Source organism: Schistocerca cancellata, chromosome 10 (assembly GCF_023864275.1).
Source record: "Schistocerca cancellata isolate TAMUIC-IGC-003103 chromosome 10, iqSchCanc2.1, whole genome shotgun sequence".
NCBI classification, from domain to species: domain Eukaryota; kingdom Metazoa; phylum Arthropoda; class Insecta; order Orthoptera; family Acrididae; genus Schistocerca; species Schistocerca cancellata.
In genome coordinates, this window is record NC_064635.1 from 69897437 (window position 1) to 69925149 (window position 27713).

The 27713-nt window shown below is 40.0% G+C and overlaps 1 protein-coding gene across 1 annotated transcript in view; it reads right to left on the reverse strand.

Moving 5' to 3' along the window:
* Nucleotides 1-11270: 11270 nt before the first annotated feature.
* LOC126106367 (histone deacetylase 8-like) overlaps nucleotides 11271-27713 on the reverse strand; it is a 72095-nt gene continuing 55652 nt past the window's right edge. Inside the window, exon 9 of the mRNA XM_049912631.1 lies at nucleotides 11271-12975. Within this exon, the coding sequence (XP_049768588.1) occupies nucleotides 12920-12975 (56 nt within the window). The 3' untranslated portion in view covers nucleotides 11271-12919. The remainder of the gene's footprint in view (nucleotides 12976-27713) is intronic.

A 27713-nucleotide genomic window follows, 5' to 3' on the forward strand; every position in this document is an offset into this window, starting at 1 on the left:
GCCAAGACAGCTTTCAGCAATGTAAAGTCTGCTATCGCCAAAGCCACTCTGTTGGCACACACACTGTCCCACAAGGGCCACTCGTCTTAACAGTCGATGCTCCGCGACGGTGATAGGGGCCACACTGCAACAGCAGGTGAATGATTGGTGGCAACCTTTGGCACTCTGTAGCAAAAAGCTATCTCCTCCACAGCTGAACTGGTCTACATACAACCACAAAGTGTACGTGGGATACGGTTCAATAAAACAATTCAGACCCGTGTTCGAGTGGAGACACTTCACTCTCATCACCGAGCACAAACCCCTGACATGAATTTCTTCAGTACCTGGACAAAGCAGCACTATGACAGCTTCGTCATTTGGACTTCACATTCAAGTGCCTGGATCAAACGTGCTTTTGTATTGTGACATCTCTGCATTGAAGCCATGACCCTTCATGACATGACAAGATTTTTGAGAGCAAGCAATTGTCACTATACAACCTGTCTGAGCTCGGTGTTTTGTGTTACAGTGCAGGTTGGTGAACAGCATTTTTGTGTGACCTAACACTAACAGGGACTGTAAGACCTTTGTCCACAGTGCACGGTCTGTCAGCATAACAATATCATTCATCATGTTAGAGCACCCCACGGCACATTTGTTCCATCTAATCAGTGTTTTGAACATTTCCACACTGACATTGTTGGGCTGTTGCCACCATCAGAAGGATGTACTTACTGTCCGATCGTCACAGACCTACTCATCTGCTCGCTGGACGTATTCAACATGTCCGATATCACCGCCGAGACTGTCGCCAATATATTTCTCCGGGGACGGATCGCCCGTTTTGGCGTACCATTATGCATCACTATGGACCAGGGCAGGCAATTCACACCTTTTCTATTTGAGGCTCTCACCACCAAGTTAGGTACGAAATGCATTTGGACAACTGCTTATCACCCGACAGTGAATGATTTAATAGAACACTCATACCATCAGCTCAAGGCATCTCTTCGGTCTCACGATTTACAGCATTGGACTGGGACATTACCAATCGTGTTGCTGGGCCTCTGCACAGCCATCAAAGATGATCTGAACACAACCACGGCTGAGCTGGTCCATGGAAAACTAATTGGACTACTTGGTAAACTCCGGTGCAGCGTGCTGGCAGTATCATCGATGCATCAGACTTCGTCAGCAAGTTATGTGCATAGATGCGACAACTCTGGCCTGTTGCAGCAAGAGACTCATTGCTGGTTCATCTTTGCCGATTTGCTGAGCTCCATTGAGGGTTCATTCAGCTTGACACTGTATGTAAACCAATACAACCACCGTACGATGATGGGCCATATACTGTGCTCAGCAGGGAGGATAAAACATTTAGAGTCAACATCATGGGAACACAACAACAGTTTCCATTAACTGCCTAAAACACACTTTTAGTGCTGCTGATACTGGCACACACAAATCTCCAACCTCACCACCTACGGACACGTGTGACTCACCCACCACATGCTGCCGCCGACCCGCCAGGGACATTGATTTCTACAACTGATGACTCAACAACAGCAACGCCAGTCGTCAAGTGATCCAGACACCAGGGCAAGTTTAATCACAGATATTGATAACACTGGTGGAGGAGGGGGGGGGGGGGGGGGGGCAAGTTGATGTAGTGGTTGCATTAGTGTTCGCGCGCGCGCGCACACACACACACACACACACACACACACACACACCTCATGCACACGACTGCCATCTCTAGCAGCTCGGACCAGAATGGCATTTCAATCCGAGCTGCCTTTTGTTGGTGATATGCCAACCTGGCATTTCCATGGTATATGCCTTAAGTGCATAATGAGGAAAGAAAAAAAAATGATGGGTGGAACTGTATAAAGTTAAGCTACGCACCATACTAATAAAAATGTCCTGCATTTGAAACCAGCCACTGCATAAATTTTAAATAAAAAAATCAACAAGAATGGCGACCAGATATACCTGTTATAAAGAGTCACCCTCATTCTGCCAACGGCCTTGTCAAAAGACGACAGAATAGTCAACAGAGGCTGAGTGCCCCTCTTGTCCTTGGGGTAGGAAACTGCGAGAACTCGTTAAAAGTTACGCATTCTACTAGTCAGAATGTGGAGTATCAGATCTCTCAATCAGGTGGTGCATTAGAAAATTTAGAAACAGAAATGAGTATTCAAAGTTAGATATAGTGGGAATTAGTGAAATTTGGTGACAGGATGAACAGGAGTTCTGATCAGTTGAACACAGGGTTATAAATACGGAATCAAACACGAGAAATGCAGATTTCTGCCCTAGAGCTTGTGCATCCACCCTATCATGAAACTTTATTAGTCTTTTCAGTGGCAGCAAGATTTTCATCAGAGTGGACACCCACAGTCCACAACAACTTTCATAAAATAATCTCAATAAACCGAAGTTAACCATTTGTCTTCCCTACTGCCATCCTTAGGTGCTTTTTCCATTTCGTATTGCTTTGCAACATTATGCCTAGATATTTACTTGAGGTGACTGTGTCAAGCAGCACACTAATAACGCTGTATTAAAATGTTACGGGATTTTTCTGCCTGCTCATTCATATAAACTTACATTTTTCTGCAGTTAGAGCAAGCTGCCATCTAGAAATTTTGTCTGTCATCTAGTATCACAAACGTATGGTTCCTGATGAGGGGCAGCAACCTTTTCAGTAGTTGCAGGGGCAACAGTCTGGATGATTGACTGATCTGGCCTTGTAACACTAACCGAAACGGCCTTGCTGTGCCGGTACTGCGAACGGCTGAAAGCAAGGGGAAACTACAGCCGTAATTTTTCCCCGAGGACATGCAGCTTTACTGTATGATTAAATGATGATGGCGTCCTCTTGGGTAAAATATTCCGGAGGTAAAATAGTACCCCATTCGGATCTCTGGGTGGGGACTACTCAGGATTACGTCGTTATTGGGAGAAAGAAAACTGGCGTTCTATGGATCGGAGCGTGGAATGTCAGATCCCTTAATCGGGCAGGTAGGTTAGAAAATTTAAAAAGGGAAATGGATAGGTTAAAGTTAGATATAGTGGGAATTGGTGAAGTTCGGTGGCAGGAGGAACGAGACTTTTGGTCAGGTGAATACAGGGTTATAAATACAAAATCAAATAGGAGTAATGCAGGAGTAGGATTAATAATGAATAAAAAAGTACAAATGTGGGTAAGCTACTAGAAACAGCATAGTGAATGCATTATTGTGGCCAAGATAGATACGAACCCCATGCCTACCACAGTAGTACAAGTTTATTTGCCGACAAGCTCCGCAGATGACAAAGAGATTGATGAAATGTATGATGAGATAAAAGAAATTATTCAGGTAGTGAAAGGAGATGAAAATTTAATAGCCATGGGCGACTGGAATTCAACAATAGGAAAAGGAAGAGAAGGAAACGTAGTAGGTGAATATGGAATGGGGCTAAGAAATGAAAGAGGAGGCCGCCTGGTAGAATTTTGCACAGAGCATAACTTAATCATAGCTAACACTTGGTTCAAGAATCATGAAAGAAGGTTGTATACATGGAAGAACCCTGGAGTTACTAAAAGGTTTCAGATTATATAATGGTAAAACAGAGATTTAGGAACCAGGTTTTAAATTGTAAGACATTTCCAGGGGCAGATGTGGACTCTGACCACAATCTATTGGTTATGAACTGTAGATTAAAACTGAAGAAACTGCAAAAAGGTGAAAATTTAAGGAGATGGGACCTGGATAAGCTGAAAGAACCAGAGGTTGTACAGAGTTTCAGGGAGAGCATAAGGGAACAATTGACAGGAATTGGGGAAAGAAATACAGTACAAGAAGAATGGGTAGCTTTGAGGAATGAAATAGTGAAGGCAGCAGAGGATCAAGTAGGTAAAAATACGAGGACTAGTAGAAATCCTTGGGTAACAGAAAAGATACTGAATTTAATTGATGAAAGGAGAAAATACAAAAATGCAGTAAGTGAAGCATGCAAAAAGGAACACAAACGTCTCAAAAATGAGATCAATAGGAAATGCAAAATGGCTAAGCAGGGATGGCTAGAGGACAAATGTAGGGATGTAGAGGCTTATCTCACAAGGGGTAAGATAGATACTGCCTACAGGGAAATTAAAGAGACCGTTGGAGAAAAGAGAACCACTTGCATGAATATCAAGAGCTCAGATGGAAACCCAGTTCTAAGCAAAGAAGGGAAAGCAGAAAGGTGCAGGGAGTGTATAGAGGGTCTATACAAGGGCCATGTTCTTGAGGACAATATCATGGAAATGGAATAGGATGTAGATGAAGATGAAATGGGAGATACGATACTGCGTGAAGAGTTTGACAGAGCACTGAAAGACCTAAGTCGAAACAAGGCCCCGGGATTAGACAACATTCCATTAGAACTACTGATAGCCTTGGGAGAGCCAGTCCTGACAAAACTCTCCCATCTGGTGAGCAAGATGTATGAGACAGGCAAAATTCCCTCAGACTTCAAAAAGAACATAATAATTCCAATCCCAAAGAAAACAGGTGTTGACAGACGTGAAAATTACCGAACTATCAGTTTAATACGTCACAGCTGCAAAATATTAACGCAAATTCTTTACAGACGAACGGAAAAACTGGTAGAACCGACCTCGGGGAAGATCAGTTTGGATTCTGTAGAAATGTTGGAACACGTGAGGCAATACTGACCCTACGACTTATCTTAGAAGAAAGATTAAGGAAAGGCAAACCTACGTTTCTAGCATTTGTAGACTTAGAGAAAGCTTTTGACAATGTTGACTGGAATATTCTCTTTCAAATTCTGAAGTTTGGAGGGGTAAAATACAGGAAGCGAAAGGCTATTTACAATTTGTACAGAAAGCAGATGGCAGTTATAAGAGTCTAGGGACATGAAAGGGAAGCAGTGGTGGGGAAGGGAGCGAGACAAGGTTGTAGCCTCTATCTGATGCTATTCCATCTGTATATTGAGCAAGCAGTAAAGGAAACAAAAGAGAAGTTCAGAGTAGGTATTAAAATCCATGGAGAAGAAATAAAAACTTTGAGGTTTGCCGATGACATTGTAATTCTGTCAGAGACAGCAAAGGACACTTAAAGTAGTAAAGGAATTTTGCTATTTGGGGAGCAAAATAACTGATGATGGTCGAAGTAGAGAGGATATAAAATGTAGACTGGCAATGGCAAGGAAAGCGTTTCTGAAGAAGAGAAATTTGTTAACATCGGGTATTGATTTAAATGTCAGGAAGTCGTTTTTGAAAGTATTTGTATGGAGTGTAGCCATGTATGGAAGTGAAACGTGGATGATAAATAGTTTAGACAAAAAGAGAATAGAAGCTTTCGAAATGTGGTGCTACAGAAGAATGCTGAAGATTAGATGGGTAGATCATATAACTAATGAGGAGGTATTGAATAGAATTGGGGAGGAGTTTGTGGCACAACTTGACTAGAAGAAGGGATTGGTTGGTAGGACATGTTCTGAGGCATCAAGGGATCACCAATTTACTACTGGAGGGCAGCGTGGAGGGTAAAAATCGTAGAGGGAGACCAAGAGATGAGTACACTAAGCAGATTCAGAAGGATGTAGGCTGCACTAGGTACTGGGAGACGATGAAGCTTGCACAGGATAGAGTAGCATGGAGAGCTGCATCAAACCAGTCTCAGGACTGAAGACCACAACAACAACATCTATTATCTTACAGTCAGTCAACAATGACATCTGCTCATACTCCACAGCAAATTCACACAAATGCGATATTGTTTCTGTTTTATGTGGAGTTTTTAAGGTCCTGACAACACAGTAACTGGCTTGTTGGGGTATCTGTATAATGAAACAGTATAAGATTTGTATACGAGTAGGTGATACAATGTATTTTAATTACGTATTGCATGTAGATATTCGTGATTATGTTTCTTTCTTTGATACATATTAATCATTGTTTAATATTATTCAACATGTTAACTGCTGCAAGGCCACTGGTGGCCACAGCAGAGCCTGTCACCATAGCATGGCAGTGAAAGGTAAATCACTATGCATACAGCAGTCAATCTATTTTTGTATGCAAAATTAAACAGATCAAAATTTGGTGGATAGATATATCAGTTCAGTCAATTCTGTAATTTCAAATTAGAAAAAACAGACATTCATTTACATAAAAATTCTTAAATAAAACACAAATAATTAGAATTCAGAAACATGTAGAAAGTGGAATAGAACATTGTTGATCATTCAAAATGTAAACATTCCTTTCATAACGTCTAGCACTATTTTAAAGATATCTTTATGTATGAATAAATAATACTTCAGCAGTGGAATGTTTGTCAGTGATAGCAACAAAAATGCTCGATTGTTTGTTCAGTAATTTGGACATTTATGCCACTGTTTTGATATAAAATTTGAGAATTTTTGTTTAGGAGGAATCAATATGTAAAAAACTAAATTATTTCAAATATTTTCTTTGCCAATGTAGAAGTTACTGACACACATGAAATTATATGAATATTTAATACTTCATTTATTTATTTATTTAGCATATGGCTTACAGAATTATATTTTACAAGTGCATACAGTTAGGTCACTACAAGATAAGATACAGTGATATGAATTAGTACAATCAGATACATAGGATACACAAGTACTTGCACTGTAGTTTTTAAGGTATTTGCTTTAGATCCCCAGGTAGTGTCCTTAATATATTATTTCTAGATTGTAGCTTCTGTCCAGTTAGTTTTAGGTGTTTCCTATACATTCGGGATCTGTTGAGAATCACACCAAAATATTTGGTGTGTTGATTACATCATAATTTTTTGTTGTGGGAGATTACATTCGATTCTCTGTTTGCCATTTTGGTGGTTTGGCATAATGAACTAATGTGGTTCGGGCAAAGTCTCCAGTTTTCGTAATATTGGTTGAACTTTTCTAGACTGTGAGTGAGTGTTTTGTTCTCCTACTTCAAATGTGTTGCTATCGCTAGGTTGTCACCATAGCTAAACTTTACAGAATCGGTGACTACGTCACAGGGGTACAAGTTAAATAAAAGTGGGGCCAGAACAAAGTGATGTGGGAGACAGTTCTAAATGGTAAAGGATTTACCTGTAGTTTCTCCAATGATAACTTTAAACGAGCAGTTTTTAAACAAGTTTTCCATTAGCGTTGTGACCTTTTAACTTGGAAGGGTTTGATTTAGCTTGTACTTTAATCCATTCAGCCACACAATGTCATACGCTGCTGTGAGGTCAATAAATGTCACTTGGATTTTCTTTTCCATTTAGAAGTCTGCTTGAGTCCAGAACCAGTGGTCATGTGTGTATGAGCTGTATTTGCAAGAATGTGTTTCTGATTGTTATTTGTTTAGAAAACAGCCAATGCCAGGTCAGTTGTCAGTCACAGTTTTGTAGCAGATTTTTTCCAGTTTGTCTGCAATTTCGACAGTGTATCTGATAATGTGACAATACGTGTTTACGTCACATGAAAGGTGATGTTTCACTGTCCATTTGGAAAACTTACCCGGACCTATTTCTACCAGAGAATCAAAGAATATCTTGATGAGCCAACATCAACAAGATTAATATTTTCAAGTCCTATGTACTATTCTTGCCATTAAATTATTTGCTAGACTAAACATATGTAATTAATGGCACTGTCCAACATTTCACATCTGAAGTGCCTGTCACTGCAAACTCCAGCAGTCATAGAAAGGTGGAAGCTACACTGTCAGGAGACTTATTGTGCTTTATTATATTTTCTTAAACGGAAAAGCATTTTAACTATAGCATGTAAATTGTGTTACAAAAAACCAAGTTACTATCTGATGATCAATGAAGCAGTTCTCATCTGAATATTGAAAGAAAATACTGTGTTGCCAGTAACAGCGTAAACTCAGTTATATATCAAACTAATGCCAAACGGTAAAGAATAGTCGATATATGTATCCTGAATTTACTACCCTGTGATACAGAACGGTTCTACTGAAAAGAAATATTGTGAAATTGACTGGTTTTCTTTAAATTAAAGTTTATTTATTTACAACACTTACATGGGTGTAATTTGCAGTCATTGTAAACAAAACAAAAGACTTGCAATACCATGCTGATTGACACAGGAAAGTATGAGGATCATTTTGAACTGAATAACATATCTTGCAAAGACAAGAAAAAAAATCAGTCTTCGTGAATTTTCCTGTTTTTTGTGTTGATATATGAAAATGAACCTGCTAGTCCAGGCACATTAGGAAAAACGAGGGAAAAAATTTATAAAGTTTTGAAACTTCGGGAAAACACTCTTAGGTGATGTAGAAATAAAAAACAAAAAAAGCAAGGTAATTAGTTTATGAGTGCTAAAATTTGAAGGTCAAAAAAGTGAAATTTCTTTTAAAACAAACTTTTATTTATACAGAACAATTTTGCTTTATTATCTTTCACTTTAGATTTATGCAACTTGAATTATTGGAATGAAAATCATTTTTCATAAAAGTTGAGAATTACTGTAAAACTAATCAACAATTACTTTTGTTGTGATATATTTACAATCATCTGTACAGCATGCAGACAATGAAAATACCACAATATCTATCAAACAAATTCCTGCCCTTTTTTTCCTCATAGAACAATCATCCAAATCGTCTGTCAAATCACTGTGAGGCACGTTAGTGCAGCTTTGTTCGTGACAGTTTTTGCACATTGTTGTGCAATGTAGGGTAGCCTTCACACATCCGCATTTACTTCTGCAGCCTTGAGTGCAGCCACATGAAATCAGTAGCAGCACTTTCTCTGGAGCAGGTGGTCGTTTCATGTAAATTGGGGAGAGGGATGAGTTGATTCCCTCCAATCCAGTTTCTGGGATCCAAGTTGTTCCCCAGCCATAGCTGGACTTTTAGGTAAACTTGCTAAGAGTGGAGGCATCCTGCATCAGTAGTGGGCAACAAAGGAGAGAGTATGGCAGAGGAGTTACATATATCTTTAGAACTGTAGCACCTTGTTCTAATGCTACCTTTTCCTTCCTTCATCAGGATTATGCCTCTGTCGTCTGGACCAAGAGCAATAAGTAGCACAAAAAGATCTACATCTTGACTGACTATAATCACTTGCTGGTAAAATTTTGAGGCATCTATTGCTTTTGCAACAATTTCAACATCTGCATCATCATCCACAGTCCTGTTTTCAATACCAAAACTGCCTAACTTTTGCACAAGCTGTGTAATAAAATTTCCATGTTCAGAGAACTTTCCAAATATTTGTCATTATCTTTATAATATATGTGAATATAGGCTATTAAGGTTTTATAAATGTCACCAAAAGTTCCACTCTCAGGCCACACGACATGATGGATAAGAAACGCTCCATTAATAACAAAGAACTCGGATTTGTCATTGTCAATAGTCCTTTCAGGTTCTTGATTGAAAAGATTGTACAGTGACAACTTTTTCGTTTTCCTCATCAATCCATTGCTGTTAAACAGTGACATTGCTACACTGATAATTCGTACACTATGTGATCAAAAGTATATGGACACCCCTAAAAACATACATTTTTCATATTAGATGCATTGTGCTGCCACCTACTGCTAGATACTCTGTCAGGTGATTGGGTGTCACTTGTATCATACGTCTGTACGCAAGATTGCCACACTCCTAAACATTCCCAGGTCCACTGTTTCCGATGTGACAGTGAAGTGGAAATGTGAAGGGACACGTACAGCACAAAAGCGTACAGGCCGACCTCATCTGTTGACTGCCGACAGTTGAAGAGTGTTATAATATGTAATAGGCAGACATCTATACAGACCATCACACAGGAATTCCAAACTGCATCAGGATCCACTGCAAGTACTGACAGTTAGCCTGGCTTGTATATATATATATATATATATATATATATATATATATATATATTTAAAAAGAAAGATGATGAGACTTACCCAACAAAAGCGCTGGCAGGTCGATAGACACACAAATAAACACAAACATACACACAAAACTCTAGCTTTCGCAACCAACGGTTGCCTCGTCAGGAAAGAGGGAAGGAGAAGGAAAGACAAAAGGATTGGGTTTTAAGGGCGAGGATAAGGAGTCATTCCAATCCCGGGAGCGGAAAGACTTACCTTAGGGGGAAAAAAGGACAGGTTTACACTCGCACACACACACATATCCATCCACACATACACAGACACAAGCAGACATTTTTTTAGGGTCTGCTTGTGTCTGTGTATGTGTGGATGGATATGTGTGTGTGTGCGAGTGTAAACCTGTCCTTTTTTCCCCCTAAGGTAAGTCTTTCCGCTCCCGGGATTGGAATGACTCCTTATCCTCGCCCTTAAAACCCAATCCTTTTGTCTTTCCTTCTCCTTCCCTCTTTCCTGACGAGGCAACCGTTGGTTGCGAAAGCTAGAGTTTTGTGTGTATGTTTGTGTTTATTTGTGTGTCTATCGACCTGCCAGCGCTTTTGTTGGGTAAGTCTCATCATCTTTCTTTTTAAATATATTTTTCCCACGTGGAATGTTTCCCTCTATTATATATATATATATATATATATATATATATATATATATATATATATATATATATATGTGCGTGTATGTGTGGATGGATATGTGCGTGTGTGCGAGTGTATACCTGTCCTTTTTTCCCCCTAAGGTAAGTCTTTCCGCTCCCGGGATTGGAATGACTCCTTACCCTCTCCCTTAAAGCCCATATCCTTTTGTCTTTCCTTCTCCTTCCCTCTTTCCTGACGAGGCAACCGTTGGTTGCGAAAGCTTGGATTTTGTGTGTATGTTTGTGTTTGTTTGTGTGTCTGTCGACCTGCCAGCACTTTCATTTGGTAAGTCACATCATCTTTGTTTTTAAATATATATATATATATATATATATATATATATAAACAAAGATGATGTGACTTACCAAATGAAAGTGCTGGCAGGTCGACAGACACACAAATGAACACAAACATACACACAAAATTCAAGCTTTCGCAACAAACTGTTGCCTCATCAGGAAAGAGGGAAGGAGAGGGAAAGACGAAAGGATGTGGGTTTTAAGGGAGAGGGTAAGGAGTCATTCCAGTCCCGGGAGCGGAAAGACTTACCTTATGGGGAAAAAAGGACGGGTATACGCTCGCACACACACACATATCCATCCACACATATACAGACACAAGCAGACATCCTTCTATTATAACTATATATATATATATATATATATATATATATATGTGTGTGTGTGTGTGTGTGTGTGTGTGTGTGTGTGTGCGCGACAATGTATACCTGTTCCTTTTTCTCCCTAAGGTAAGTCTTTCCGCTCCCGGGATTGGAATGACTCCTTACCCTCTCCCTTAAAACCCACATCCTTTCGTCTTTCCCTCTCCTTCCCTCTTTCCTGATGAAGCAACCGCGGGTTGCGAAAGCTTGAAATTTGTGTGTGTGTTAGTGTGTTTTTTATTGTGTCTATCTACCAGCACTTTCTCGTTTGGTAAGTCACAGCATCTTTGTTTTTTAATAAATTTTTCCCACGTGGAATGTTTCTTTCTATTATATTCATACAATTAAATTATTAATTTGACTAGAGTAGCATGTGATGTGACAAAACCCAGGACAGAGCACACAGTACAGAAATCTTGGTCTTTTGATGGTGTGAGCCGTTCAGGTAAGCTGGGCCAAACGGCCTGTATGGTGCACATGTTTGACTTCAGAGGGAGGGACATTACTGTAGCTTATAGTATTATTTGCAAGTTAGTCTTGCGTGTATCAGCTTGTGAGTTGAGAATTTGAACTGTGAATGGAGCGCAACTGTGATATAATGAACTGTTTATCTGTCTGCAACTGCACTACTTGAACTATTTCAGATACTATCTACCACTGTGTATAGTTTTCAGCTTGTGAGCTGATAATCTGAACTGTGAATGTAGTGCAACTTACACTGACTGTGATATAACAAACTGTTTATTTGCCTGCAACTGCTCTGCTAGAATTATTTTACATTCCGTCTGTACCATTGTGTGTAGTAAGTGTAGGACCATCGTCACAGCAAAGTAATTTCCTGTATATATAGCAAACAGTGTAATTCAAATGTGTGCTAAACGTACATTAATATCACGTAGGTTCACTGCCTTAACTCCCTGTTTCATTACTTAATTTACTCCTGTCTCGTATCAGTATTTCGTCGACCGAATTCTTAGGCCACCTTAATAATCATTATTCGCTTATGTAAGGGAATAATGCCATGGTGTGCAACAAAATCCCTGTGAAACATTATGATCAATATGTTTCTCAAACACTGTCACAAATCTGCTACAAAATACATTTTCTTTCACATTAGCTTCTTTTAAACCAATGCCATTTCATTCCCCCTTTCGTATTTTATTAATACCGTGTATTCTGCTACCATTCATTATAATCCTCACTGTTTTGCTTTGTGACACGAGTATCAATGGAAATTACTGAAAGGTGGGGTTCAAGCTAGGAATGGAAATTTAGATAGATCATGCAAATCTACATCCTGCATAACTTCTGATACAACAACACTAACACACGTGGATGCACTGTGTTCCATGTAACAGGAGGGGTCTCAGATTTACAGCTTTCACAGTACAACACATTACCACAGCAGATGTATTTAACATACATAAAGCATATTGTTAAATACTACAAGACTGTTATTGAAATGTTACACCAATGAGATTAAAAGTTGTGTTGCGGTAACTAACAAAAACATATAACAACAAGATAACTTTTACAAAAGTCTTATACAATGATACATTTGCTACAAGCAAAAGAAGTTACTACTTTACAAAATCACAACAATTTCTTCTTTATGCACATTTTCATCACCAAGTACTCTAGATAATAAGTTTGTCTTCAGCTGCTCCTTCACAAAACTGGCCAAAACAGCATTCTGCATTACACTTTTTGCCACACCCCCAGCAATTTGGAGAGACTTTTATCTTTTCTCACTGCTCTGACTCTTCTCTTTCAGTTCCACGTGCTTCAGATTTTCTGAAAATACAGGTAATAATTTCATTCCACTGAAAAATACCTAACATAATTATTCCTAAGCCAATAAAACTGTATTACCTACGGATAAGCCAATGTGACCATTCCATTTCATATCATTACAAATTGTTACACCCAGGTAAATGATGTCAATTGTGTTTCAGTGATATTGTAGTCATTGGATACAAGTGCAAAATTTTAAACTTCTGAACATTAACAGTGAGTAGTCAATCACAAAATCTTATAAAGATCTGACTGATTATATGTGCAGTTTTTTTTTATTTTTTTTTTTTAGACCTATGTTGTTATAGATAGCTGTGTCATCTGCAGAAAGTCTGAGTTTACTATGAACATGGTCTGCAAGGTCATTAATATACTACATGAACAGCAAGGTCTCAACACACTTTCCTGGGGCACACCTGAAGTTTCATTGACATCTGTTGATGACACTCCACACAAGATAATATGCTGTGGCCTTCATTCCAAGCAATTTCAAATCTGCTCATAGGTCTTGGCTAATATCCCATATAATCACTTCCTTCTGACTGGTTTAATGCAGCCCAACATGAATTTCTCTCTCGTGCCAATGTCATCTCAGAGCAGCACTATCACCCAATGTCCTCAATTATTTGTTGGATGTTTGCCTATCTGTCTTTCCCTACAGTTTTATTCTGTATACCTCCCTCCGGTTCCATGGAAGTTATTTCCCAATGTCTTAACACACACTGTTTCATACTGCATCTTATTCTCGTAAGTATTTTCCACATGTTTATTCTGCAGAGAATCTCTTCATTCATTATCCTACTAGTTTACCTAATTTTCAACATCCTTCTACAGTACCACATCTCAAATGCTTCAACTCTCTTCTGCTCAGGTTTTCCCACAGTCCACTTTTCACTACCATACAATGCTCTGCTCCAAATTTACATTTCCAGAAATTTCTTCATCAAATTAAGGCCTTGTTAGTACTAGTAGATTTCTTTTGACCAGGATTGCCCTCTTTGCCTGTGCTAGTCTGCTTTTTATGACATTTTCGCTTTATTCGTCATGTGTTACTTTGCTTCCCAGGTAGCAACACTTCTTAACTCTGTGGTTACCAGTTTTTGTGTTAAGTTTTTCACTAATTTAATTTCTGCTATTCCTCATTACTGTCATGTTTTTTATTTTACTGTCAATGCCTATTCTGCATTCATTAGATTGTTCCCTCCATTCAACAGGTCCTGTAATTCTTATTCACTTTCACTGAGAATAGTAATGTCATCAAAGAGTCTTATCATTGATGTCCATTCACCCAGAATTTTAATCCTATTCTTGGATCTTGACAGGTTTAACTGTGTCCAGCCCAAATGTTATGCTGCATTAGGAAAAATTTTAAAATATTATTTCTGACTTGTAAATTCTTCTAGCAACACATTAAACATGATTTGAAATTTTTTTAATTAGTGCAGTTTTTTCTTAATGGGTCCACATGGAGCCAATACACATTATCTTTTATCTTGTTGTGCTGCCATTTAGTTTACACACTAGAATGCAATGGTGCCTAGGGAACCAGTGGGCTTTTGTGGATACTGCAGAAATATCTGAAACCTGTACTGGGCCCAAATGGAAAGGGTTAAAAGAATATGAAATTTCCCAGACTGGCAATGTTTCCCAGAAACCAAAATGAACCTCTGTCTCGAAATTTGGAAGGAAATCCTAAGAGATTTCAGTTGTATATAAAGTACACCAGTGACTAGACACAGTCCACAAATTCCACTGTCTGACAGCAATGACATTGTTACCCACAGCAGTACCACGAATGTGGAGTTGTTTAATAAGGTTTTTTGATATTCCCACAACACAGACGATGTAGAAAATATTCCAGAATCTGAATCAAGAACAGCTGCCAACATTAGCAACTTAGAAGTGTAGCAAAGCAACTTTTAATAAAGTCAAGTCTTCCGGACCAGAATACATAGCAATTAGGTTCCTTTTAGAGTATGCCAATGGAATAGCTCATTATTTAACAATTCTATACAACTGCTCACACGATGAAAGAGCTGTACTTACGGATTCGTCACATCAATACACAAGAATAGAAATGGAAATAACCTCCTAAATTACAGACCTTTATCGCTGACAATGATTTGCAGTAGGATTTTGAAGCATATACTGTGCTCAAATATTATGAATTATGTTGAAGAAAATGATCTGTTGACGCACAGCCAGCAGTGATTCAGAAAACACTATTCTTATGGAACACAACTGGCTCTTTATTCATACGAATTGACGAGTGCTATTGAAAGGGGATTTCAGACTGATACTATATTTTTAGATTTCGAAAAGGCTTCTGACTCTGCTGCTCACTTTTAATTAAATTGCGAGCTCATGGAGTATCGTCTCACTTGCGTGACTGGATTTGTGATTTCCTGTCACAAAGGTCACCGTTCGTAGTAACTGATGGAAAGTCATGGGGTAGAACAGATGCGATATCTGGCATTCCCCAAGTCAGTGTTAATAGCACCTCTGCTGATGCTAATCTACATAAATGTCTCCCAGACAATGTGAACAGTGTTTTTAGATTGTTTGCACATGATGCTGTCATTTGCCATTTATTGAAGTCACAAGACCATCAAACAAATTTGTAAAATGATATAGGCAAGATATCTGTATGGCGTGGAAAATGGCAATCGACTCTAAACAATAAAAAGTGTGAGGTCATCCATACGAGCACTAAAGGAAAATTGTTAAATTTTGGTTACACAATACATCACACATAAATACTGTCAATTTGACTAAATATCTATGAATTACAATTACAAACAACTAAAATTGGAACCATCACATAGAAAATATTGTGGGGAAGGCAAACCAAAGATTGCAATGTATTGGCAGGAGACTTTGAAGATGCTACAAACCTGTTACACAGTCTGGCTTCATTACACTTGTCCCATGCTCTTCTGGAGTACTGCTGTGAAGTGTGATATCCTTACGAGACAGGATTGACACAGGATACAAACAGGGAGAGTGCATAATATACACAAGGTGGAGTAGTAATTATTAAAACAAAGTCGTTTCTCATTGTGGCAAGATCTTTTCACAAAATTTCAATCAACAGATTTCTTCTCCAAATGCAAAAATATTTTGACTCCTGCCTACATAAGGAAAAATGATTACCGTAATAAAATAAGTCACAGCTCACACAGAAAGATGTAAGTATTCATTTTTTCTGTGTGCTATTTGAGAATGGAACAGTGGAGAAATAGTCTGAAAGTGGCTTGATGATCCCCTGCCAAGGACTAAAACGTCAGTTGCAGAGTAGTGATGTAGATGCAGATTTCTGTCATAGTTTCTTCGATGTACAGAGTAAAGAGAAGGGGCAAATTACTGCATCCTTGCCATAAATCATTTTTAATCCGAGCCCTTCCTTCTTGTTGTTTCCTCTTGGTTTTTGTAGATATTTTATAGCGCCCATTTTTCCCTATAGCTTACTCCTACTTTTCTCAGAATTTTGAACATATTGAAAAAAAATGGTTCAAATGGCTCTAAGCACTATGGGACTTAACATCTGAGGTAATCAGTCCCCTAAAACTTAGAACTACTTAAACCTAACTAACCTAAGGACATCACACACATCCATGCCCGAGGCAGGATTCGAACCTGCGACCGTAGCAGTCGCGCGGTTCCGGACTGAAGCGCCTAGAACAGCTCGGCCACCGTGGCCGGCGAACATATTGCACTATTCTATATTGCCAAATGCTTATTCTAGGTCAATAAATCCTTTGAACATATCTTTATGTTTCTTAAGTCTTACTTCCATTATGAAGCACAACAACATTAGATTGCCTATCTGGTGCCTTTATTTTTTCCAAAGATAAACTGCTCATCAGCAACATTTCTGCCAGAAGGAGGAGCCAGTGGAACCAAAAGCTTGCGAATCTCAGCTCCTTTCGATGTGTTTTCTGCTGCTGCAGCTTGGTGAGTAGATTTCGTATCTGTCTAACTACATAACATTTTCAAAAATTGATTATTTTCATCAAAATATTAGTGTTAGTAGTTTCAAAAACAGCTAAAATCACTAAAATTGAAAAATACTCCAGGGGCTGATGCCATCTCTGTTGGATTCTGTGAAGAATTTGCAGCCAAGTTAGCTTCTATTTTCACCACAATATACTCCACATGTTTCAGACAAAAAGGTGTGCCTAGTGGTTGGAAGAAACCACACCTTGCACCCTTCTGCAAGAAGGTTAGCAGAAGTGGTACACAAAACTACAGCCCAATCTCTTTAATGTCAGTCAGTTGGTAGAATATTGCAACATATTCTGAGTTTGAACACAGAAGTATCTTGAACAGAATGAACTAAATACCAACCATCACAGATTTTAAAAACATTGATCAATTGAAATCAGCTGGCACTTTTCTCACATGATATTCTGAAAGTTGTGGATCAAGATAATAAGGTGGAAGCAGTATTTGTTGATTTCAGAAAAGAATTGGAGTCACTACCAAGCCAGAAGCTACTAATAAAAGTACGATTGTGGACTGGGATAGACAAACATAGGTACAAGAAAGTTAACAGTGAAGAAACCTTGGGTGACAGAATATTACTGTTGAGGAATGGAAATGGAAAACACTGCAAGTGCCAAACCTCACATTTGTAAAATAAATGAGATATTAAGAATATTCTATGTACCATACCAGGAAACTGGTTCTAAGTTATGCTAATTAAATTTTTACAAGTTGTTCTTGCTAAATATAGCAACTGGCTGGTATTAGTAATTCTATTTATTTAAACACACAGTGGTGCTGCAAGTTTCAAACTGACAGGTTTATCTTCAGATGGCTGTTCACATTTCTATTACATTTGTTCTCATTTACGTTAGTTGTTGGCTGCTTTTCTTCCAACAAGTAATGTAAACAGCAACAGTTGTGATATAAATGTAAACAGCCATTTGAAGATGAACCCGTCAGTAATGAAACTGGTAACAGCGCTATTTCTGCAAATAAATAGCATTACTAACAGTGGCTGGTTGCGGTTTCCTTCTTCGCAAAAATCATATTGTGTTTTGAGCACAGCCATGATCTCAAACTGTGTTTTCAACATTATAGCACGAAGAAAGTTTTTGTTCTAAATGCCATTAATACTGAGGCACAACATTTTATTTATGATAATACAAGTACAGAAAAATATTGGTATTCGATTTTTTAATAGGTAGAACTGTAGTCAATAAAAATCATTTCTCATATCTTTTAAATTTTGGAACTCCAGCTGGAAGCGCAGATTGGTACAAAGATCAAGCACCATCTATCAATAAATGTTTGGAAAGACTTTCTCCATGACTTAGCACCTGAATCACATCTATGGACATTGATCAGAGTACCGAGAACACAGTAACACTGAAAATATGCCTTGTGGGGAAGGGGAGGGGGGGAAGATACTTAGAACATTTTCCATTTCCATTCTTCAAATGATTGACAAACAAAGAAAGTACAAAAAGTTCATGGAAAGATAGGAATACAGAAATACAAGTCACTTAGCAATGAAATAAACAGGATGTGCTGGAAAGCTATGGTGAAATGGCTGGAGGAAAAATTTGAAGAAATCAAAAAAGAAATGGTTGTTGAAATGCCTGGTTCAGCATACAGAAAAATGAAAACAACCTTCAGTGAAATTAAATGCAACGGTGTCAACATTGGAGAGTGCAAATGCAGTTCCTCTGATAAGTCCAGAGGAGACAGTGGGTAGGTGGAAAGAGTACACTAGAGGCCTTTCAAGGAGGAAGAATATTATGATGATGTGATAAAAGAAAAATAGGAGTCGATATTGAAGACAAAGGTGATTGAGTGTGAGAGAGAATGTTTAACAAAGCTTTGCAATATTTGCGATCAAATACAGCAGAAAGTATGGATAACTACCGCTTGGAATTCCTAAAATCATTGGGGAAGTGGCAACCAAATAACTATTCTGGTTGGTATGTAGAGTCTATATACTGGAAGCATGTCAACAGACCCTTGGAAAACGATCACCCACACAACCCTGAAGATAGCAAGGGTGATAAATAAAAGAACTATTGCATGATCAGCTTGACAGCTTCATGCGCCAATTTGCTAACAAGAATAATGTACAGAAGAATGGAAAAGAAAATTGAGTATGTAGTTAGACCAAGCTGAAGCAGCAGAAAAAACAAAGGTAATTGGAGTCACTGGCTCCTTCTTCTGGCAGGAGTGTTGAAGGGGAAGGAAGAGAGGTGAAGGTTTAAAAAATGGGGAGAGTTTGGAGAAGTCACTCAGGGGAGACTTACTGCATGGGATCAGAAGAAAAGACAGGTTTTTGGGGACTGCTCTGGATGGGATTTGAAAACTTGAGAGCTTAAAAGTGGAAGTGCTCTGTATGTAGTGGAGGTGGGGCATGTCAGAAAATAAAGTGAGTGTGTGTGTGTGTGTGTGGGGGGGGGGGGGGGGGGGTGTTTGTCTAATTTTGATGAAGGCCTTACTGGCCCAAGGCTTTATTTGTGACAGTCTTTTTGTTGTGCCTATCTGCAACTCAGAATCTCTGCTATACTGTGTGTAGCAACTTTCCTTTTCATAATATTGTCAGAAATTAAATATATAGAAAACTAAAAGGAGTAAAGAAAAGAATACTTTCTGAGAACAAATGCTGAGGCTGAAGAAATTAATGTAAATAAAGGCCAGGTGAGTGCGAGAACTGAGGACATCATGTACTGCCAGTTCCCACCTGCTGAGTTCTCAGACACTGGTGTCTGGGGGGAAGAATTCATGTGGCATGTGTGGTGAAACAGGCACCGAGATCACAACTGAAATGCTGTAGAACATGCTGTGCAACAGAATATTGTGTGTTGCCAGTATACATACACCCTCTGTTTATGTCCATTCATTCTGGCAGGTAAATTTGTGATTATGACGCTAAAGTAAAAGGCGGAACAATGTTTATGTAACACTTGGGAGATTACGTTTCATTTCATTTCACAGGTGGCTCTCCCCTTTGGTAGTATACGTTTTACCAGTTACACGGCTGGTATAGGTGGTGGTAGGAGGGTGCATAGGGCAAGTCTTCTAGTGGGGACAGTCACAGGGGTCAGCAGGATCATAGGGTCTGATAAAGATATTATAGAGATTTGGGAGGCCAACAAAAAGCTATTCTATGTGTGGTGGGCAAAATGTCAGACAGAATGGACTTCACTTCAGGGAATGATTTCAGGAAGTGATAGCCTCGTCGAAGTAGCTGATTATTACACATGTACCAGCTGTTGTGTAAAGAAAAAAACTTTTTTAGGCTTTTGTAATGGCATGACTACCACAAGTTAGGATGAAAGGGCATAGGCAGAGGGTGTTACTGCCAACACACAATATTCTGTTGCACAGCATGCTCTAAAACATGACAGTCGTGACCTTGGTCCTGTAACATTAAACATGCCATCTCGATTCTTCCACCAGACACCAGTTGCCGAGAACTCCGCAAATGGAAACTGGAGCTACACTTCTACTATATGCAATGCACTTAGCATTCCACTCTTATTAACTTGTGCACAATGTTCTGTCAGTAATCTCTGTCTTGCATATTAGCCTATCTTCCACTTTTACCCTCTCAGGTTTTCAAAGCTTGACCAGTGCAGCCCCCAAAACTCATCCCGTCCAGGTAGTCTCCCCAGTCTGTGTAACTTTCCCAAACTCTTCCCATTTCATAAACCATCACTGCTCTATTACGTATGTTATATATAAGAGCTTTGCAACAACTGCTCGAAAGTAACATGCTCCTAAAATAGCATGAACACCTCGAACTAATTTATGAGCGTGACATGATGTCATAGGAGCAACGACGCATATGACATAATCTGTTACCAAAAAATCATCCGTAAAATACTTGATAATGGCCTAAGGCTGAAATTGTACAATATTGTACAATTGTACAGGAAATAAAGGAAATGGCAGCTGAAGGCTTCAAGAAAGCATTCAAAAAATGTCCATACATGTTGTCTTCTGCTGCTGCTTCTTGGTGGGTAGATATTTTTAATCCATCCAATTACATGACAATAATGTCTGCACAACTCACATTTGTAATAGAGTGTAAATTAATTTAGAGCAGTACTTATGTGTTTTCTTTTGTAAAGAAAAATTTAATGAGTGGAAATAACCTTTCTGCGTGCCAGGCTACTTTACAAATGATTTAATGTGTTAAATATTTGCCTTTACGCATCTAAGCAAGAAAAAGCTTGGAAAAGTTTTCAAATTAAGTTTAAAGTTTATTGAAGTGATTAAGAGCTGGTATTATGAAACACTGGATGAATAAAAATTGGGTAATTTGTGATCCAATTTAAGCAAAAGCTAGTGTTTCACACATCTCAATGTTTATGACATCATGTCTCCCAACTACCTGCCGTACAAGGATGTAACTTCGCAGGTACATTCAGTGACGTATGTAGGTACTGTATACAAAACATGCTACAACTATATTTGGACCACTGCAAATCATGGAGCTCTGCTGCATTGCCTTCTGATGAGCTCACCCTACGTGCCCAGAGACTAACTGTACTTCTATCAACAGCAGATGCTCTATAGACTTTGCCCAAGTGTTTGTGAATCTTCCCCAGAGTTTCTTTCTCTGCAGAGAGAAATTCAATGATGGCACATTGCTTGTAATGTACATCACATACAGACACCATTCTGTAACTGTCCTGCAGCTACGCTATCTGTCAAACTTGGCGCGCTCACTCAAGAGACTTCAAATAATACAAAAGTAACATTTCACTTTCATAGAATTATTTTCAACTGAGAAAAAAATGTGATGCATTACTTTCTGAACAACTCTTGTGTATTCACACAAGCACAGTGGGATGGGTGATGCCTGTGACCAGACTGGAGTAAGTGGTAGTTGTGTGGTGGTGCTGGTGAGAAGATATACAGGACAGGTCTTGCATCTAGGTCTCTTGCAGGGATATGAGCCATGAAGCAAAGGGTTGGGAGCAGGTATGGAGTAGGAACGGAAGAGTATGATGGGTAGGTTTGGTGCGCAGCGGAATACCACCATGGGAAGTGTGGGAAGGACAGTGAGTACGATATTCCTTCTCTAAATGGTGAGCAGCAATCAATCCTTTCCATAATATTGTCATTATTCCATCCTGGATTTCCCACTGTTTGGTCTTTCTGTTTTGTAACTGATAAACATAGCTGGTCTTTCAGATGAAGTGCATATGACATACATCAGCCACAGTCTTTCCTCTTTTGAATACAATGACTTTTTTCATTCTTCTTTTTCAGTATAAGAATTTATAATAGCTATTTGAGATGCACGAGTGCTAGACGTTTTGACTGTACCACATTTGGAGATTTTCCGCACCTGCATTGAGAACAATTAAAAAGTTTTTGGAACATTGTTTCAAGAAAACAGTGATCTATTAAAACTATGACTTATTTGGCAAAAACAGTCTTGGTCGCATTTAAGTTGTTGATTTTTATTTTTAGACGAGCAGTTTCAATCTTCTAAAAAATGATCATCATCAGATCTACAGTCTTTGGTGACAGTAGGAATAACTTGTGCGCAGCAGGTCTGTCTGTGCTGGCATTGAGAACACAGAATTCAATCACGGCTTTAGCTGACTTAACAATCTCATGTCATTTTTCAGAACAAAGATCTTGCCTATCAATCTTTGTTTCTCTATAACTGCAAAATTTCTGTCACATCTCAAAATGCAGTGTACACTGAAGAAAAACTTCTGTGATGTCTCTTCAAAACATCCTAGACTAAATCGAGGAGACCATGACATATGGCACATGGTATTTGGAACTCCAGAATTAAGCACTGCTCAGCACAAAGACTGTGCACCATCTAGTAATGAATGTTTGAAAACCTTTTCTCCATGCTTTTACACTTCAAGGAATACAGAGAACACAATATCATTGAAAATTCATTTTGTGGCACTATTAACATTTCACATTCCACTCTTCAGTTGACATCAAAATTTGGTATTTCTGCTTTAGGTTAGGTACCCCTCAATTTCAGTTCCTACATCATCCCTGACTGTGTTGTCACTTATTTGGTGACAATTGCTGCTTTGAAATATGAACTGAATTTATTTGGATTTTGAGTGAGATCTTCCAACAAGATTCTGCTGTGGTAGTTGTCAAAGACTTCACGACCTACCATGCAAAAGTTTTCTTTACAAATGTCAATACTACAGTGTGTCCAGCATATCACAGCATATGAAAAGGATAGATCGCTACTCGTCGTACAGAGGAAACATTTAATTGCAGGCAGGAACAAAGGTACATTATAGCTTTTGGCCAAAAGGACACCCTCTGAAATAAAAAGACACACACACATATATATATATATATATATATATATATATATATATATATATATATATATATATATATATATATATATATATATATATATATATATAAAAAACAAAGATGATGTGACTTACCAAATGAAAGTGCTGGCAGGTCGACAGACACACAAACGAACACAAACATACACACAAAATTCAAGCTTTCGCAACAAACTGTTGCCTCATCAGGAAAGAGGGAGGAGAGGGAAAGACGAAAGGATGTGGGTTTTAAGGGAGAGGGTAAGGAGTCATTCCAGTCCCGGGAGTGGAAAGACTTACCTTAGGGGGAAAAAAGGACGGGTATACACTCGCACACACACACATATCCATCCACACATATACAGACACAAGCAGACATATTTAAAGACAAAGAGTTTGGGAAGAGATGTCAGTCGAGGCAGAACTGCAGAGGCAAAGATGTTGATGAATGACAGGTGAGGTATGAGTGGCGGAAATTTGAAATTAGCGGAGATTGAGGCCTGGTGGATAACGGGAAGAGAGGATATATTGAAGAGCAAGTTCCCATCTCCGGAGCTCAGATAGGTTGGTGTTAGTAGGAAGTATCCAGATAACCCGGACGGTGTAACACTGCGCCAAGATGTGCTGGTCGTGCACCAAGGCATGTTTAGCCACAGGGTGATCCTCATTACCAACAAACACTGTCTGCCTGTGTCCATTCATGCAAATGGACAGTTTGTTGCTGGTCATTCCCACATAGAATGCATCACAGTGTAGGCAGGTCAGTTGGTAGATCACGTGGGTGCTTTCACACGTGGGTGCTTTCACACGTGGCTCTGCCTTTGATTGTGTACACCTTCCGGGTTACAGGACTGGAGTAGGTGGTGGTGGGAGGGTGCATGGGACAGGTTTTACACCGGGGGCAGTTACAAGGGTAGGAGCCAGAGGGTAGGGAAGGTGGTTTGGGGATTTCATAGGGATGAGCTAAGAGGTTACGAAGGTTAGGTGGACGGCGGAAAGACACTCTTGGTGGAGTGGGGAGGATTTCATGAAGGATGGATCTCATTTCAGGGCAGGATTTGAGGAAGTCGTATCCCTGTTGGAGAGCCACATTCAGAATCTGATCCAGTCCCGGAAAGTATCCTGTCACAAGTGGGGCACTTTTGTGGTTCTTCTGTGGGAGGTTCTGGGTTTGAGAGGATGAGTAAGTGGCTCTGGTTATTTGCTTCTGTACCAGGTCGGGAGGGTAGTTGCGGGATGCGAAAGCTGTTGTCAGGTTGTTGGTGTAATGCTTCAGGGATTCCGGACTGGAGCAGATTCGTTTGCCACGAAGACCTAGGCTGTAGGGAAGGGACCGTTTGATGTGGAATGGGTGGCAGCTGTCGTAATGGAGGTACTGTTGCTTGTTGGTGGGTTTGATGTGGACGGACGTGTGAAGCTGGCCATTGGACAGGTGGAGGTCAACGTCAAGGAAAGTGGCATGGGATTTAGAGTAGGACCAGGTGAATGTGATGGAATCAAAGGAGTTGAGGTTGGAGAGGAAATTCTGGAGTTCTTCTTCACTGTGAGTCCAGATCATGAAAATGTCATCAATAAATCTGTACCAAACTTTGGGTTGGCAGGCCTGGGTAACCAAGAAGGCTTCCTCTAAGCGACCCATGAATAGGTTGGCGTACGAAGGGGCCATCCTGGTACCCATGGCTGTTCCCTTTAATTGTTGGTATGTCTGGTCTTCAAAAGTGAAGAAGTTGTGGGTCAGGATGAAGCTGGCTAAGGTAATGAGGAAAGAGGTTTTAGGTAGGGTGGCAGGTGATCGGCGTGAAAGGAAGTGCTCCATCGCAGCGAGGCCCTGGACGTGCGGGATATTTGTGTATAAGGAAGTGGCATCAATGGTTACAAGGATGGTTTCTGGGGGTAACGGATTGGGTAAGGATTCCAGGCGTTCGAGAAAGTGGTTGGTGTCTTTGATGAAGGATGGGAGACTGCATGTAATGGGTTGAAGGTTTTGATCTACGTAGGCAGAGATGCGTTCTGTGGGGGCTTGGTAACCAGCTACAATGGGACGGCCGGGATGATTGGGTTTGTGAATTTTGGGAAGAAGGTAGAAGGTAGGGGTGCGGGGTGTTGGTGGGGTCAAGAGGTTGATGGAGTCAGGTGAAAGGTTTTGTAGGGGGCCTAAGGTTCTGAGGATTCCTTGAAGCTCCGCCTGGACATCAGGAATGGGATTACCTTGGCAAATTTTGTAAGTAGTGTTGTCTGAAAGCTGACGCAGTCCCTCAGCCACATGCTCCCGACGATCAAGTACCACAGTCGTGGAACCCTTGTCTGCCGGAAGAATGACGATGGATTGGTCAGCCTTCAGATCACGGATAACCTGGGCTTCAGCAGTGGTGATGTTGGGAGTAGGATTAAGGTTTTTTAAGAAGGATTGAGAGGCAAGGCTCGAAGTCAGAAATTCCTGCATTGAGAACAATTAAAAGTTTTTGGAACATTGTTCCAAGAAAACAGTGATCTATTAAACTACGAGGGCAGTTCAATAAGTAATGCAACACATTTTTTTTCTGAAACAGGGGTTGTTTTATTCAGCATTGAAATACACCAGGTTATTCCGCAATCTTTTAGCTACACAACGCTATTTTTCAACGTAATCTCCATTCAATGCTACGGCCTTACGCTACCTTGAAATGAGGGCCTGTATGCCTGCACGGTACCATTCCACTGGTCGATGTTGGAGCCAACGTCGTACTGCATCAGTAACTTCTTCATCATCCGCGTAGTGCCTCGCACGGATTGCGTCCTTCATTGGGCCAAACATATGGAAATCCGACGGTGCAAGATCGGGGCTGTACGGTGCATGAGGAAGAACAGTCCACTGAAGTTTTGGGAGCTGCTCTCGGTTGCGAAGACTTGTGTGAGGTCTTGCGATGTCATGAAGGAGAAGTTCGTTCAGACTTTTGTGCCTACGAACACGCTGAAGTCGTTTCTTCAATTTCTGAAGAGTAGCACAATACACTTCAGAGTTGATCGTTTGACCATGGGGAAGGACATCGAACAGAATAACCCCTTCAGCGTCCCAGAAGACTGTAACCATGACTTTACCGGCTGAGGGTATGGCTTTAAACTTTTTCTTGGTAGGGGAGTGGGTGTGGCGCCACTCCATTGATTGCTGTTTTGTTTCAGGTTCGAAGTGATTAACCCATGTTTCATCGCCTGTAACAATCTTTGACAAGAAATTGTCACCCTCAGCCACATGACGAGCAAGCAATTCCGCACAGATGGTTCTCCTTTGCTCTTTATGGTGTTTGGTTAGACAACGAGGGACCCAGCGGGAACAAACCTTTGAATATCCCTACTGGTAAACAACTGTGACAGCACTACCAACAGAGATGTCAAGTTGAGCACTGAGTTGTTTGATGGTGATCCGTCGATCATCTCGAACGAGTGTGTTCGCACGCTCCGCCATTGCAGGAGTCACAGCTGTGCACGGCCGGCCCGCACGTGGGAGATCAGACAGTCTTGCCTGACCTTACGGCGATGATGACACACGCTTTGCCCAACGACTCACCATGCTTTTGTCCACTGCCAGATCACCGTAGACATTCTGCAAGCGCCTATGAATATCTGAGATGCCCTGGTTTTCCGCCAAAAGAAACTCGATCACTGCCCGTTGTTTGCAACGCACATCCGTTACAGACGCCATTTTAACAGCTCCGTACAGCACTGCCACCTGTCGGAAGTCAATGAAACTATACGAGACGAAGCGGGAATGTTTGAAAATATTCCACAAGAAATTTCCGGTTTTTTCAACCAAAATTGGCCGAGAAAAAAAATGTGTTGCATTACTTATTGAACTGCCCTCGTATAACTTATTTGGCAAACACAGCCTTGGTCGCATTTACGTTATTGATTTTTGTTTTTAGATGACGAGTTTCAATCTTCTAAAGTGATCATCATCAGATCTAAAAATCACAGAAAACCTAAATGTGGACAACCGGGGGGATTTGAACCACCTCCCTCCCTAATGCGAGTCCAGTGTCTGTCACCACTGCCTTGGGCACCTCAGTAGGCAGTCAGTGCCTCCATCGTCAGTGTCAGGGGCTGTCAAGCAGTCAGACTTCCTCCACAATGATGGCACTAAAAGTAATCATTGAAAGCTTGGGATTTTATACAAATTTAATGCAACTAGTTGAAAGGGAAAGTTTTGCCTGAGGTAACACTAGGTCAATTGTGTACATAGTACTGCTTTTAAGCTACAGCTTTCTTCTAGGCTGACCAGAGAGATTAGCACATATTGTCACTATAACAGGGGCAGGAGACGGTTCATGTGCTTCTCAGACAGCAGCAAGTGTTTTCGTTGAGAGCTCGCCAATTATTTAGGCGAGTAGTGTCAGATACATCTTATTTTTGTGAGGGAGTTTGTATTGTCCCCAAACTCTTGGGAACATAAATAAA